General features: G+C 37.1%; 1 protein-coding gene across 2 annotated transcripts in view; it reads left to right on the top strand.

The window, feature by feature from the left end:
- Positions 1-17,379, top strand: part of ARL15 (ADP ribosylation factor like GTPase 15) — a 228,634-nt gene that overhangs the window by 75,495 nt on the left and 135,760 nt on the right. For both annotated transcript variants that reach the window (XM_036403060.1, XM_036403058.2), the window contains 2 exons: positions 4,457-4,601; positions 7,383-7,442. In XM_036403060.1, the coding sequence (XP_036258953.1) occupies positions 4,457-4,601; positions 7,383-7,442 (205 nt within the window). The remainder of the gene's footprint in view (positions 1-4,456; positions 4,602-7,382; positions 7,443-17,379) is intronic.

Genomic DNA, 17,379 nt, shown 5'->3' with positions numbered 1-17,379 from the left:
TGTGCAAATTTTACTTTTTTAATAAACTCCTTGAGTTTTATCAACAGCTTCAGATGATTAACTAGTCCTCTAGATGTGTGTGCAAGTACTAGAAGTCTGTTTGTTCAAAGATACCTTAAATGAAAAATAAATTGTAAAAGGAGACCATATCCATAAGTAAAACCAAGAGAGGGGGAAGGGAGCAGAGTAAGCGTTGAGCTTTCAACCTTAATTCTGTATTTCAAGAGCTCTGAATGCTTGGTTTGTTAGCATTAGTGCTGCACTAACTTAAAGTATTTTTCCATGAGTGTGTGTGTGTTTAACCAACTAAGCATGAAATCCCTTGCTTCTGTTTGTCCCTATTAAATAGTGGCAACAAAAGAAACAGACAGGAGATGGGTCCAGAACAAAGCAGAAATAATGGAGTATTTCACCCCAAAAAGGAGAGTGAAACGAGAAGTACAATGAGTAGGCAAAGACAGACTCAACAGCTGGAGGCAGTTTAATGTGTAGAGAGTACTAATTCAGGGACATTTGTTGCCCAGATCTTCAATCTGTGATCTCTGAGTGGCACATATATCAGAAGTGTTTGGCCATCCCTGCTATAAACACAATATGCTTTTCCCAGAAGAAATCTCCATAGGGCTTTAAAGGGACACTGTCTAGGATTGTCAGCATAAATACTGATGTGCCTAAAACCCAGAATCATCCTGTTGGGTTGGGAATCTGTGAGGAGGAGTAGAACTGGCTAGCTTCTTCCCTTAACTCTTAAAAAATTGTGATACATGCGCATTCAGCATTCCTGTACACTGACTAGTAAAATAAAAGTAACAGTGTTGCTGAATATTGCAAAGATTTCTACAGACTGCAGCACCTATTACTCCCAGTTTTCTGGATTAATGCATCCTTTTTTTTCAAAAACTGATTAAATGCGTACATTTTTAAAGGTACCTTACTGTTTTATTTTCTGTACTTAAAAATCTGTTTTTTCATTAAAAAATGAATTCCTGACTCTCCCTGCCTGCCTCTCTTTTCATGCCTATTTCCCTCATCCAATGGCTACAGCTTTAAGTGTGATATTCTCAAAAATTATGAAAGCTGACAATTTGACATGTCATTTCCTTTATACTAAGTAAAGTCTTACCCTGATAAGATGAGAAGGCTCAGAAAAATGTTCAGCTTTTGTTGCTAGCAGTGGGGTCTGAGTACATGACCATATTCTAAACAACCTTTCAGTGACTGTGCCGACTAGCTCTGCTTGACCCTGTATTTGCAGTAGTCCAATGTTTTCTTTTCTGTCTGCTCCAACACTTTCTCTAAGAGGCACTGTTTGGGTTTAGAGTTTGTTTTGCAATACCTAAAAGGCATGATTTTATTGCCCATTGAGCAAATCAAGTTTGGGAATCAATGGAGGAGACTTCCAGGTCTATATCTGGCAAGTTAATTTGAGCTTCTTTTATGCCTTTTGGGTTGGCTAAATGGAGTGGAAAGTATGCTGGTTTGGGAAAGAACTGACCACTAGTTGTGAGTTAAGCAACTCTCTTAATGTTTTTGATGTATTTGTGTTTTGGAATTCTGGAATTACTTCTTTAGTTACTGGTATACTTTTCTTGCAGTTTTGTGGTTTTCAGAGTGCATTGTAATATGTGATGACATCTTAAATAATATGTAGCTCTAGTCCATGGTTATAAAATGTTTCAGGATGCATTTGCTGTCTATAATGAAATACTGAATATAAGATGCAATTTTATTTGCATGGTCTGTGACTTCTGAATTTTCTGCTCTCCACAGATACTGTGTAGCTACTAGATGCAGCTGCCACAGTTGTGACAATAAAGGTTTAGTCTCTATTTAATGGATGCTTAAATGGCCCTAACTTTGTTAGGGAGCAGGTAACTTGAGGCTGCTAGAGAACAGGAAGAGAGTGATCAGACTGTTTGTATAGTGATATTTCCAATGGGAAAGATGTTCATTGTGCCTGAGTAAGGAGAGTTGCAAAACAACTTTATAAAGTCTAAATCTGTTTTTACAAGCATCCTCTACAATGTACTCTAGAATTTCTCATCTCAGCTTTTGCTAAGTGCTATACACAATAGCTTAAGTTTCAGCAGCTTTTTGAAGCTAGAATATTTAAAAAAATGTTTTCATTACAACTAAACCAACTTACTGAAGGAAATTACCCTAGCAGAAAGACAAAGTCATGAACATAGCAAAGATAAGGGAATCATGCCAAATAAAATACAAGAGTGGTCTGGGGGAAGCCATGTTCCTGTCTTCTAGGGGTCTGTCTGAAATTTTCATGCCTAACTGTGCTTAATAGTGAAGGATAAGTGAGGGGTGATGAGTCTATGTATGCTACTTTGGAGATTTTTGATCATGTGTTTCATCCACAGCATATAAAGATTCTCCAGTCTAAGTTGGACTTAGGGAGTTTGCAGTAGAGAGATCCTGAATTTCACAAACCTGCTTGTCACCACAGAGCCTCTGTATATGTTTTACAAAGAGCAGAAATTATCTTTCACGGAACTATGTGTTATTAGTTGCTGTCAGGGCTCGAGTGTCACATTTGGTTGCATAAGAACCAGCACAGTGGCTGGACAGAGAAGCACAGAATTCCATGAGCTCGTCTATTCCTTTATGTTTTTCAATGTCACATCAAGAGGTTGTTGCAAAGATGCCATGATGACAGGGACAAATGGAATCCTTTTAAAGACCGGCTATAGAGGGTCTGACACACAGCCTCAGGAGCTCTGGCAAGCTCTGAAGGATTTCATGCGGCCCTTCAGCTTGATATCCATTAAGTGGAAGCTCTGTTTAAAGGAGTTTATCTTTTTCAATGAACTCAGTTGGCCTTTCTCACTTAAGTACCACTGTAGAATGTTTGCTGTGGCTTTGTAGAACCGATGAGATGAGTATAAACTAGTAAATTAATAGAACAGCAGTAAATAAAGCTAGTAGACAAGTTTATTCCTTTGAGGTATGGACATATACAAGGGCAAACCTTAAAGAAAATAATTTTTGAATCAAATCATCATAGAGGCAAAGCTATTATTTTTAAAATCTGCTGCTTTTATTCAGCTTAAATATTATTGTACATATTCTTACTTCTTCTAAAGTGTTGCTTTTCACTCTTTTAAAAGATGCTGAAGTAGTTTTGTAGCTTTCACTGAATTTATCTTTTGCTTCTTCAAAGCAATGTAAGCTGTTTTGGCAGCATGTGTAATAGCTTACCATCTATACTGAAAGAATCCAATTAAAGTTCTGTGTTGAGTGAGCCGTCCTTTTATAATCACATTCTCACTGGACGACTTGCTCACAGGGTCAGACCCCACTGTTTGCATTAGAGCCTTACTGACATCAGTTCAGTTTCTCTGCTCCTCCAGTAGCCCTCAGTGAGAAAACCTGGGCAGTTGTCAAGACAAACTAGGTTAAGGTTGTAAAGACTGGATTTCTTTTCCCGCAATCGGTGCAGTGCAGACTTTTGGTTAATATAGAAATAAAGAGCTGGGGCTATGTAAAAACAGAATGTGTGAGAAAGGGCTGATTGCACAGATGTGTTTTCCCTTCCCTATTAGAGCAGATGTCTTCCTTTGATATAAAGGTGGCAGATACTGGGGAAAAAGTTATTTATGTCTGTGTATATTGGAGAGGCGGAAGTCTACCTTGGAAATCAGTGGGTAATTATGCTCCATACATAAAATATAAATTTCCTATCTTTCCTGGAATTGTATGCTTTTAGATTTTTACATTAAAAGTTTCTAAATTGCATATAATCAAAGAACTGATTATACTACTTTGGCCAAGTTAAGAGAAGTGAGCAGAAATCTGAAGTAGGCTTTGTGTAGAAAGATTTTGTTTGTTTACATTGTGATTAATTTGTACTTCTCCAGGGAAAGTGAGATATCTGTCTGGTTTTTACTAGATCTATGTCTGAAAGATTTATTTGTTTATTTATTTATTTATTTACAAGCTGTTGTTCTGAGCTGAAATGCGTGACAAAGCAAGCTTAGAAAGGATATTAGTGGAGCAAAGGTCTCTGATTCTTTTCTGTGACAACAGGTAGAGCCTGGTCAGTAGCTGCTCAGGACTGGCTCTGATATTCACACCAGGTATTGCATGAAATTAGCACAGGAAGGAAACTCATGCATAATCACTGCAGAGCTGTATAGGGCATGGGCCTGTCTCGTGGTGTGAGCAGTTTGTGCTACTTGGGGAATGGACACACAGCTTTTTGATGTTTAGGTGAAAAGTTAACATGTATACTTGTTTTGTTATAAAGTTTTTCTAGATTTTAGTTGAGGTGATCTTTGTCTATTAATTGTTGACTTAGTCAAAATAAGAAGTTGGAATAATACTTGCTTCTCTCCAATGCCTTCAAGTTTATAAACTTCCTTCTTAGAAGGTTAAAGAAAGAAAAATTTGCCATAAAAGAAAACTAACCTCTTCCTTTTGTTTTTGTTTTGCCCTATCCTGGCAGTGTTTTAGAGCACTTTGCTGCAAGGGACCGCCACCACCACGACCTGAGTATGACTTGGTTTGCATAGGCCTCTCTGGTTCTGGCAAGACAAGTCTTCTATCTCAGCTCTGCAGTGAAAGCACAGAGAATATCGTGTCTACCACAGGTAGGATGCTCCCTTTGTTCCATGGTGTGCTGGAATATTGCCCAAAGATGACTGCTGAAACACATAGCAAAGGCTGTAGAGACCTTCAGCCTACTTATCTTGCTGTTAAAAGTACCTAACGGATCACTTTGCAGCTACCACTACTTTCTTTCAGTATTTGTTCATATATTGGGGAATATCCATGAGTACATACAATTTGGAATATGTTAAACGTCAAAACTGTGTGGTCTAATGAGGCAAAACTGTAACATACAGTTATACTGAGCTGTAGACACACATTAAAATGTTTGTTTCTTCTCATTTTACTTTTGATTTTTAAAGTCTCACTATGTGTTGGAGAAAAAGGAAGAGAATATGCTGTAAAATAGAATAGGACAGTGATGCTGTGAGACTTTAATTGGGATTTGTTTCTGTACGTACTTGGTCCATGCTGCCTTGTGGTATATGCTAGCAGCCGAAAAAAAAAAAAAGGAAATATGAATTTTTGGTGATAATCCCAGCTTTTTAGATGAGCAACAGGCTTGTTTATGTAGTAAGGGCAGATTGTGATCAAAGAATTAATTTACAGAAAGTTTCAGTGGTACTGAGGAGATACATAAAAACAGACAGTACAACCACAGATAAGACGTATCTGAAGTCCAAAAAATTTGAATAGGCATCTTGATAATGGTGAACCAGAATGCCTAATACTGAAAAATATGTTTTGATTGAAAAAACCCCAAAACAACAAACAAAAAGCAAACAAAGAACAAAACAGCACCAGAAAAACCAGAAAAAGACACGTAAATTAAGAAGAGGGAATACCTGGCTGGAAAGTTCAGAAAGAGGGCAGATTAGGTCATGGAGGTTGAAGAAATCAGGTTCAGTGGCTGCAGCAATTATTAAGGTTGGTTTGCTGATGGAACTGATACTAAGTGTTGTGCAAGTACCTTGTGTTTACAGTAACATGGCTTTGTGCTGTAACTGTGGTTCATGGGCTTGAATTTCATGATTGTGCCTTAGCAACCCTAACTGCTTTTCAGTGTATGTTTTCTTAATTTACAAGAACATAAGATTATTTTATAGAAATGTAATTAAAATGTAAAACAGGTACAAGAAAATCGTGTTTTTATTAACCTGTGAATAGTTAACCTGTGGCCTCTGTAATAGTTAGAGAGATCTGACAGTTAGCTGTGAGAGGGTGACTAACTCAAAAAGGTTAGAAAGAAACTGTAGAGTAATGAACCTTTTAATTTTTTTTTTTTTATCCCTCTCTTGAGCTTTATCTCTGGGATTAAAACAGATTATACTTAAATATTTTAGACACTGAAATAAATAGTAGCAGCAATACAAATAGAAGTATAGAACAATCAGAGAAAGTAATGAAAATACCGCTAATTAAAAATTAAATTGATTTTGTTTTTTTAGACAGATGCAATAAAATACCATTATATGATTAGGTAACTTGAGGAATGAAAACCAGCTCGGGAGAATACTAGGCAGGCAAACCAAAGTGATGCACATCTAGGGTACTCAGCTTATAATAAATCTTAAATGTGGCATATCAGACAATATTGTGGAGAATCCAAGAATACAATGTGACCACTTCTCCACTCAGGTTTCAAGCTATAATGTATATTTTTGGTTTTTCATCAATGCCACTCAGGTCCATTCCATTTTTTCCCTTTTTTTAGAACGAATTTAGGATTTCTCTAAAGATAACAATCCCCAAAATATTTCATAGTTATTCCCTTCAGATTTTCTTGTACTTTCCTCTATTGTATCTAGCACTGATCATAGTAGGAGTACTGTAACATCTACCAGGGAGGAAAAACATCTTGTTTCTCTTAAATAATAACTAATAAACGTGAAGTGAAGCACATTTTCTCAAAACCTCTTTACTCAGTTCACAGGTATGTAATCATGTCGAAACTACTTGTGCTAGATGGAAATAAATTTAATGTCTGTCTGGATATTTTTTGCTGAAAGAGCACACATAATTTTTCCTTTATAAAGTATTATGTATGCTTATATATATGTATGCACTGAACATGCAAAATTTAGTCTTTAATACATTGGTATGGCTGGGAGCCTTTCACATTCCCTTTCTTTTGTCTGTCTGAATTTTCAATTAAGGGTAAAGGTCACATTTTGGTAATGTTTTTTTTTTTTTTTTGTTTGGTTGGATTTTTTTATTTTTATTTCAGTCTTAAGCAAAAATCAGGCTAATAGAGGACTCTTAGATATTTCCAGTATGCTTATGACCATTGTAATACATCCAACTAAGGTCTGTAGAAGGATCTTTCATTTAATAACATTCATAGAAAGAATTAATAATCCTGTTGCAACCAAAACCTATGGAGTTTAAATGGAAGAATACAATGATTTGAATTGCACATTGTTTTCAAGGTCTCCTAAAATTTCGAGAATGATCACCTCGTATTAGTGGTAGTCTGGATTGTCCACTTTAGCTGTAGATGCAGTAAAAGATGATTTTATAGAAGTATATTCTGGTAGAAGGTCTGGATGGAAGTTTTGTGCTAAATTTTGTGTGCCAGGTACTTGTAATTGAAAATTACATTGCTTATACTGATTTATTCTTGTTCCACTCTATGGCACTCCTCCACCTCTTACCCCCTTCCCACTGCCTTTTAACTTACTTTTTAAACCTATTGAAACGGAATTTCTAAGGCAAAATCCTGGTTCTTGATGGAAAAAGTGTTTTTTTCTGAATATGTGCAATTGATTCCAAATGGTCCCTTTAACAAATAGCTTACTAATGTTCTGTATTTCTCTCCTTAGGTTTTAGTATAAAAGCAGTGCCATTCCAGAATGCAATTTTGAACGTAAAAGAACTTGGAGGTATGGCATTTATTCCTTTGTTTATAAAACATGCATGTCTAAATCTCATCATAACTATCAGTTGTTTTAAATTGTTAGTTATTTTAAATTTTAAAATGATAGATCAGTACAGCTGTAGTTAAAAATCTCAGCAGATTTTTAAAGCAGATAAAGCAGAGAATAGCTGTACAAATCCTGACCTCAAAGAACAAAGGGTAAAAAGCAGGAGGAGTGGAAGGCGTGTGGTGTATCTCCTTAATGTAATTTCTTGGATTGCAGTGTTTGAGTTACACAGAAATACAAACTGGACTGTAATTTTAGTATGGCTCACATGGCAGCTCAAGGAAGTGTATATTCCTTGTGTTTATTGTATGTATAAACTTTCACTTATGAGAACTGGCTCAGGTAACTATGTGAACATTTGTCAAAACCAATATATTTACTGCACCACTGAAAGTGTTGCAAAGGCAGCCAACTTATAATGAGTTATATTCTTTGAGAGCTGTTCTCTTGTTGGGTTTATTGGATTCTGGAGCAATGGTTGTTTTATGGTTGTAGGATTTTTTTTAACTTTTCTATATACAGGCAACCTATTTGGCTCCCAATTCTCACTCTGAGTCTCAAGTGAGGTTGTTTGTTAGAAGCAAGAAAACAGTCTCCTGTGGAGAGTTCTCATGGAGTCTAATATTCTTCTAATTTGAAACCCACTTAGATCTTCTTCATATTCTAGATTTCTGTATATCTTATTTATTATTTATGTAAACATTGTAGACTTAATATTGAGTATATTTATTAGATTTTTCAGTGAGTTTGTAACCTCTCCTAAATTATCTGGGGTAGAACTTGACTTGGTTCTTGAGGAAAGTTTCAGGAGATCTAGTTGCATAGTAGTTGTCTTACCTGAACTTGTTCCAAGAAAGCTTTGTGATAAGCACATGTGAAAGGCATAGCATTTCCTCTTTACTGCCACTAGTCCATGGATTTAAACATACATGTTCCTGTTTGAGCATGCATTCTGCAAAAAAAAAAAACCAAAACAGTAAGTTTTCTTTCATAAAGGGACCACTCAGGGATAGTGTAGATACTGCTTGAGTGTATTATGTGCATTATGTGCACTTAGTTATAATGTCACTTCTTGGATTTTTAAAAAAAATAGGATGAATCATTTGCAGTCTAGTTTATATGTTCTGCTACCTAACCTATATGAAATATTTAATTCATGTAGATAAATACAATTTTTTAATCAAGAACTGAATCTGTGATTCAATAGCAGATAGCAGATCCTTGTTAATGTCTCTTAATATTTTCTGATCATATGGGTATGTGTGTTTTGAGAAATCTTATCTTAGTGGAGAGTTTTGGCTCATGATGAAGAGTAATCCAGAATACTTGATTTGTCGTTTTCATCAATTTATCTCTTCTCAAAGACAGAGGGATTTTCAGAATTTTTTACTGCACTTTTTACTTCCTTTCTCCTTTGACCTATAGGTGTTTGCATGTCTGTATGTAAAACTTATCTAATTTGATTTCTTATATGAAATATTGTAGAAAAATGCTAGTTCCCTTACTTTTTCATTGTCTGGTAAGAGAGCAAAAGCAAGCTTCCAAAAGTTGTGTTCCAAAAGTCGGTGGTCACTAGTAGCGTTCCCCAGGACTCATTATGGGTCCCAGTTTTGTTTATTGATGGTCTGGAAAAGGGGATCAAGTGCATTCTTGGTTTGCAGATGACACCCAGTTGGGTGGGAGTGTTGATCTGCTGGAGGGCAGGAAGTCTCTGCAGAGGGATCTGGACAGGCTGGATCATGGGCTGAGGGCAGTGGTGTGAGGTTCAACAAGGCCAAGTGCCAGGTCCTGCCCTTGGGTCACAACAGCCCCAGGCAGTGCCACAGGCTGGGCCAGAGTGGCTGGAAAGGACCTGGGGGTGCTGGTGACAGCAGCTGAACATGAGCCAGGCTGTGCCCAGGTGGCCAAGAAGGCCAATGGCATCCTGGCCTGGATCAGCAATGCTGTGGCCAGCAGGGCCAGGGCAGGGATTGTCCCCCTGTGCTGGGCCCTGCTGAGGCCACACCTCCAGTGCTGGGTCCAGCTCTGGGCCCTCACTGCAGGAAAGGCACTGAGGGGCTGGAGAGAGTGCAGAGAAGGGGCAAGAGAAGGGTCTGGGGCACAAGTCCTGTAAGGAGTGACTGAGGAAACTCCTCAGCTGAGGGATTATTTAGGCTGGAGAAAAGGAAGGTCAGAGGTGACTTTGTCACTCTCTCCAACTGCCTGAAAGGAGATTGTGGCCAGGTAGGGGTCGCTCTCTTCTTCCTGTCAACCAGAGACAGGATGAGAGGACATGGCCTCGAGCTGCACCAGCAGAGGTGCAGACTGGACATCAGGAAGAATTTCTTAATGAAAACAGTTGTTAAACATTGGAATGACCGCTGAGGGAATCACCATCCCGGGAGGTGTTCAAGAAACAACTGGACGTGGCTCTTAGTGCCGTGATCTAGTTTACAAGGTGGTGATAGGTCAAAGGTTGTACTCGAAGATCTTAGAGGTCTTTTCCAGCTTAAATCATTCTGTGATTCTCTAGTCAGCATTTAACCTTTTAGCTGAGAAATGTGTTCCTGTTTGATGAGGGTAAAACCTGAGCTTTCTGGAGTAGGCATGGTTTCTCTCTTGCTCCTATATGAAAATAAACCAAAACATATTTCATTTGTCACCCTAGGACATCACTGTTAAATTTTGTTCTGGAATTTCTCCTTCTGATGTTGAAGAGAAACTATGTTTTGCCTGATTGCTGGGGATTTTTTGTCTTATTCCTGTTGTTTTGCCTTCAGTTGTGATGCTATTGTTATATAATTTCTCTTTACTGTAGTGTGGAGGTCTTGTCCAGACATTTGATCTTGGAAACTTGAAGGAAGGCATCTTACTTTAACGACCACTGCCTGTTGTTACATGTTATTCACAGCATGACATTCTATATAGTTTTAATGTTCTGTTGCTTTGTCTTTTTAGGTTTAGGTAACAGGAATCTTCATATGTCTTCATACAGGAACATATTAACCTTTTTAGGTTTAGGTAACAGGAATCTTCATATGTCTTCATACAGGAACATATTAACATATTTAAAACACAGCAGAAGTTATACTGCTTAAGGTTCTTTTCATCACCCAAGCATTTATATGAAACAGATGCTGTGTAGTATCCTTTCTGTTTCATTGAAGCAGTATTCTTCCTTGAGGTTAAAGATGGTGCTAGTTTTTACTGTGCTGATTGTCTCCAAAGCTGATAATGAAGCCAGGTTTTATTTCTTCGTTTCTACAGGGATTGTAAATTTTCAGGCAAAATATAGAGAATATAGTCTCCCTTCTCTAATCTATTCAAGGACTGATTATCTCTTCATCCTCCTTTAAGATTTAGGGACAGGGAACAAAATTTTGTTGTGCTCTCTTTGCAGAAGTTTTTCTTTGAAGCACACGATTATAGAATATTAAAAATTCAACACAATTTCTGGTTTTTTATTGTTTTTTTTTCCTAAGACAGGAACTTGCAGTCCTAACAGAAAATAAAGGGTTTATCCAATTTGATAAATGGTAAATGTTTTGTTAAAACCTAGAATTTGATCCTGAAAAAGTAAGAATATATAGAGAGCTTTCAATTCTAACATTAGGCTTTCTTGAATTACTTGAAAAGAAAGTCTTGTTTTATTTGCTGACCGAGTTGAACTGCCTGTTCTCTAAGTTGCTATTTTGCTGTACCAATAATCCCTTCCTTGTCCCCAAGAAGCTAAAAAATAATGTCATTTTTTCCCCAAAAAAATTTGGTCTAAAAGATAATAAGTATAATTTAAATTATTGTGGAGATGTGCCATGCCCTAGTCCACATTCTTTCAGAATGTACTCTTACCAGAACAATTGGAAATGTCTGTCTTTATTATGTGACTCAGCTGAGTAATGATATGGAAAGAAACTACGCTTGTGATGATTTCCTCTTACAGTGCAGTAATTTGTTGTGGGAACTATGGCTGACACTGTGTGTGATGAACATAGAGAGGAGTGGGAGAAGACTCTAAAAATAAGGCAGATGATAGTGTTTGTTGTTCAGAAGATTCTAACAGTGTTTTGCTGAAAAGAGTTTGGGATGCTGAATGCTGAGGTTGGTTCTCAAGATAGATTAATGGAGGTGTAAAGGCAATAGGAAGCTTTTTCTTTGGTTCTAACAAATTCCAACCTGAAGACACAGTGGCTGAAAGCACCATTTATTCCCTGTTTTTTTAAGCCATTTGCACTTGTAATGCTTTCAAAACTGAATATAAAGTTCCGGTTTAGATATTTCTTCAGGTCTGTATTAAGATTTAAGGTCCATGCTGGTAGTCAACTAAGAATTTTTAGTTGTCTTTTTAGAATAAGTTGTTTAATAATTTAGTTTGTATCTTGTAAATAGAGGCTTAGAAACTGCAAGTGAGATGCCAAATAATGAGCCACGTCAAATTTAAAAGAATGATTCTGGTTGTGAGCAGGTCTTCTTCTTACAAAGTTTAAAAATGCTAACAACATGCTATAGGATTTAGTAATGTTCCCTCTTTTATTTATTTAAATATATTGTCTTATGTATGTGTTAGGTTTTGTGATACACCCTAAGGCCATTTTCTCAAAAGTAGAGAGTACATGTTGTGTAGTCATATTGGAAAATTCATTTATGACAAAAATCTGTTAAGTGCTTAGCAAGAGTGGAATGGTTAATATCAGGAATGCTCTTGTCTCCAGTTGGTTGAGCATGCCCAGGAAAAGAGATGAGAACTTTCCTCCCCACTCCTGTTACTTCTTAAGCTTGATTACCAAAGTCATAAATTCACATTCTTAGGCCAGCTAAATTAATTGTCTAGGTGACAGCTTGAAAACAAATAGCTTTAAATAGGTTTGGTTAAACAAAGCATGTGTATTTTTGCCTTAATTTGGAAGTAAAGAGCAGCAGAAAAGAGAGTAGGAGGAGAAGCCACACTGTTGTGCAGTCCAAGTTGAATTGAAAATATGAAATTCTGGACAATACAGCAACAGTTGTCAGGTAGTATCTGCCTGGTGAAAAAGTTATGGGTGTGGGAGAAAGTAATGTTGCTCTATTAATTAGAGTTTAAAATTCAAATATTTTGGGAAATTTCTCTCCCTTTGCTCCATGGAAGTAGAGTACAGAACACCCTTCTAGCAACACCGAGCAGCTAACATTTCATCAAGTTAGTCATCAGAAAACTGATCCCACAAGTAAATGCCAGCCTAAGTCATCTACAGAGGGATGAACTAACACAAAGCAATAAAATCTCCATACTGTACTTGACTAAAAGGCACTTGACACTACAAAATCTGGTTGTGGAGTACATGCAATGCCATCTGTGACATAGCTGCATCAAACAGTTTACAGAATGTCTTAGCAGATGAAATTTTTAGATGACCCTGTTGAGCTGTCCACGCTGTAAGTTGCACAGATACATTCCGTTTCCAAAAGCATTAAAGTTAGATCTGTTTGCTATCAATCATGCTCAGCCTGCTGTTCAAATGGTGCCTAAACCCAGGCTCTGTCACTTAGTTTCCTCATTTCATAGATAAGAAAGATCATTTACACCTGCTTATGGACCTCTTTAATGGGAGTCTGAGGAAGCTCTTATTCAGCATAGTGATCTTACCACTGTTCTTTGGAAATACTGTACTTTTGCAAAAAGTGGGGGTTTTTTTACAGTGTGAAAGGACAACTGTACTTTTGCAAAAATCTGGTGTTTTTTTTTTACAGTGTGAAAGGACAACCTGCAGTTCGTCTCACTGCAAGTAGGAACCATGCTAGCAACGCCTATCAAAGCTGTGTAAATAGGCTAAGCAAAATACAGAATTTCCTAGTTAAGCTTTTTGTGGGTGTGGACTGGTTGTTTTTGTTAGTGAGATATTTTGTGGAGAGAAAAGCAGAACATTTGGTTTGCTTAAAAGTCTCTGCCTCATGTTGGGCTTGCAAGGTCATTTTCTTCAGGCAGAATCAAAGGATAGAGTATAGCAGCTTAGTTAAGCATCAGAAATTATACAAATATTTTAAGAACATCCCCCAAAGTTTTATCTGTGATTCTAGACAGATAAAGCTTTGAACTTCTGTGGACCAATTCACAAAAAGGCTAAACAGAAATACGCAGCTGTGGTAGACTTGCCACTTCTTTTGTATGACTATTAGTTTGAAGTGCCATAGAGATAGTTGTATTTTGAACTTTATTTGAGGTTAACTGTGCTGTTATCAAAGTTGTGACTGCAGCTCAGGGGAGGGTACATTTGAACCTGGGTGGGTGCTGGCAGCAGTCTTACTGTGGAGTTGTGCCTCTGCTTCTGAGACCCTGGCTGTCTCGGAGTTCTCTAGCAGATGTTGGAGAAGGACACAGATGCAGGTTATCTTGATGCCAGCCAGTCTTTGCTAGCCCTAGAGAGGATACTGTGTGTTTGTGAATTTAAAAAAACAAATAACACCAAACTCATAAAAGAACAGAAGAAGAAGGGGTGAAGAAGGGCTGGCTGTGCCACCTGCTGCAAACTATTAAATCTTTAGATATTGGGCTTAAATAGATGTTAAAGCATATTTCAGGGCACCCATATCCTTCTCATTTTTAAAAATTAATTTGTAATTTTTAAAATTAACTTTATAATGAGTTTTATGTTCTTGACTAGAACAGGAGATATTTATTTCAAATTGCAAAGGTTTTATAACATGGTAGTACAAAATATACACAACCAAGTAGATTGAACTGACTTTCTGCAGGCAGGTATAAGTATAATGTTTTTAAAACTTCCAAGTGCTTGAAACACGAATGTTATTCCAACAGATTTAAATATCCGAGTAAGGTGGAGATTCAAATTTGGAAACAGCATATAAGTTAGCTAATAAGGAAAATACTGAAGGCTTGACTTCCAGATTAATCTCACTGGGAAAGCCTGGAAGGCAGAGAAAAGATGACACAGATGGTTTCCATAAACTTTGGTTTGATAAGAAAAATAAAATAAGGTACCATAAACTTATATGCATTTCTGATTTTGTATGTTTTGAATACAAAGGCAGATAATTTTTTCCTCAACTATTTCTGTCTTTTTTTTTTCCTTCTATGCTGTTTTTTTCATACCATATTTGAATTGCTGCAGTGAATATAGCTGATTTGGCACACTCAGAATATTCCTCCTTCTGGGGAAAAAGTGCCAATTTCCTGCTGCCATGTTTTGTGCATTGCAGGAGTACACTGCCTGAAAGCCTAGAGAAAGTAGGCTGTGATCACTTGGCCACAGACCCTAGGAATCAGAAGTCCTGGGACTTTTGCAAATGGGAGAAGGTTTTGGTTTAGCATCTGCATCGTTGCAGTAGCCATACAAAGTAGCCATAGAATGATGACTGACATTACACCAGTGAAAAAGTTTGTGTCTCTGTGTGGATGTCTCTGCCAGATGGGACAAATTCCATGCAGATTATTCGTAGCAGGTATCTTAAACAGGATTTATAAATTTATGTGTCATAAAAAGGAGCCAGCACATTAAAAATAAAAGCAAACAACAAGCAACCAATAAAAAAACCCCTATTGTATACAGGATTTATTCAAGGCTGGACTACTGGGAAACATGCTCGAGATAGATAAGGGGCAACCACATCTCTTGAAGATGTTAGGATTTCTAAGGTTTCAGGCATGTTCTTGGCTACTCAGGAAAATACACCAGTTTTACTTGTGGGGATATGATGTGAAGTGACAGTATAAACTCTACATAGACTTAGAAACATGTATTTTCCAAAGATTTTCTTGGGGTGAGACACTAGGGTATATTTGCAAATTTTGCAAGAATGGATAAGAGATTTATTTTTCCCTTCCCTTCTTTCTCACTACCCTACCCATGGCCAGTGATGTACACAAAAAGATTTTGTGACAGAGTCATTGGCAGAGTCACCTTTATGCTTATTAGAAATGTTCTGTTTAGTATCAGTAGTGGAATGATCTATATAATATTTTAATTAACTATAAAACCTTCAGAGTATGTAGGTGAGTGGATGATATATTTGAAGTGGTAGAAAAACTGTTTGCAGCCTGCGTTCTTTCATGTGCTCAAGCTAACTGTTTTTGATGGGAAGGGAAAAAAAAGTTTTTCCCTCTATTTGAGACTATAACTTCTCCAGACCTGTGATGTATTTTGAGGTTAACAGGAGCTTTAATTTGCAGACTAGACTGTGTTGAAGCAAGGGCTCTGTGACATACATTGTGCTCTCAATGCAGAGTTGCTGTGTCTGACAAGTAACAAATTTGATACATGCAAATTTCTTTCAGTGAAGTTTTTTCTGTAACGCTATGTTCTGTTCTCCTGAAAAAGGAGGGAATTGAACTGAAAAGGAGGGAATTGGATGTAGCCTCCAACCACCACTCTGAATGAAGACGTAAATAGAAGTATTCATAGCTGAAAGGTAGATTTGCAGATCTGTGTTTTGCATAATTTTTACTGGAGTGTGTACTTGTGTGTACTGGTTCAGGTGCACGTTAAACTGCACATAATTCAAAATCTTCCTCCCAGCTCCTAAGGGGTACTGTTACACTGATACAAATAATTAACAGTATTAATATGGGCACACTGTTCCTTTGATGATAAAGAAAAAAATATTTGATATTTAAAAATATTAAACTGAAGGTCCTTAAAATTACAGTTAGTTGAGTAAACCTGTCCTATAGTAATGCTAAATGGGATGTTTTATTACATCATCCTCTCATTTTTCTGTAAGGAGAGGTTTGGTTTTTTTCCTGTTATAATGTAATTCAAGCCTGTTTGATTGAATAGCAGTTTTTCTTTTAGAATAGGTGGTGTGGTTGTGTTGTAGTTTGGATTTTGGTGGGTTTCCCCCCCTAGTTTATTTGTAAATTGCATATTTCAGTCACATCACAGGACTCAACCCACTCCTGTAAGTTCCTTCATTGTTGAGGGAAACAAATCATATGCTTAGCCATAAGTAGTGGCTCTTGCTTGTGTTTGAGGAAGCTGCTACCCTGAATGTCACATTTTAGTGAACCTGTCACATAGCACATTCCTTAGGTCTAACGTGAAGTATGTTTTTCTGATGTTTTGGAGATTTATTTTTTTTTTAATCTTAGTTAAGGCAGTTTATTGATTGGAGAAACAGTCATATGGTTCAAAGCTGTTAGAGAAACACATGATAGCAGGCTGACAAATCTGAGTGCTTATTCTATGTGTTACTATTGTTTGATGGGATGTTTTGGGTACTAGTTAAGTTAAATTCCTGCTTTTATCACATCAGTCTTCTGAGAGCCTAAGGATGTTTAATGGATACACATTATATTCTGGATTTCCAAAGACCTTAGACTTTGAATCTTCCTGTCTTTGAAGCTGCTGGAATGGGTGAAAAAATTAATAATAAGATAGTTTTGCTGAACTACACCTAAAAACATCTGCTTGCTTTCTAAGGCTGAATTTGTCATGCCACAGGGTGTGAATGGCTGAATACTTCATAGGCAAGTATTTCCTTCCCAGGACAACTCCAGGATCACTCCACTCCACTGTTCTGAGGAAAGAAGCTGAGAGCAGATTCTGTTATGTGGATATGAAGAGTTAAGACAAAAGAATATCAGGTTATTTGTCTTGTAGAAATTGTAACTTCCAGCTGCTGATAGCTTATTGATGCCAAGAATTATTTTTCTAGTGCATTTGCCAAAAAAATGGTTTAAAATGGCATCCTAAGGTACATGCTTTATCAGTTTTTTCCTTGTCTGCTTAGTGTAAATTAACTTTTATTCTTAAACCTCAGGTGATTTCCTCAGAACTGAAGTGTAAGCAACTTCAGGGCATGTCATTAGAGTAATGGAAGATCCCAAAGAAAATACCAAGTTTCATGGGATGTTGTTCTTGTGGGAAGTTGGTTCTTATGACTATGACATGGTGACTGACCAGGGCTGGAGAGGAAAGGATTGCTA

The sequence above is a fragment of the Molothrus ater genome, chromosome Z (genome assembly GCF_012460135.2).
Source record: "Molothrus ater isolate BHLD 08-10-18 breed brown headed cowbird chromosome Z, BPBGC_Mater_1.1, whole genome shotgun sequence".
NCBI lineage: Eukaryota > Metazoa > Chordata > Aves > Passeriformes > Icteridae > Molothrus > Molothrus ater.
This window is presented reverse-complemented; position numbering and strand designations above follow the sequence as displayed.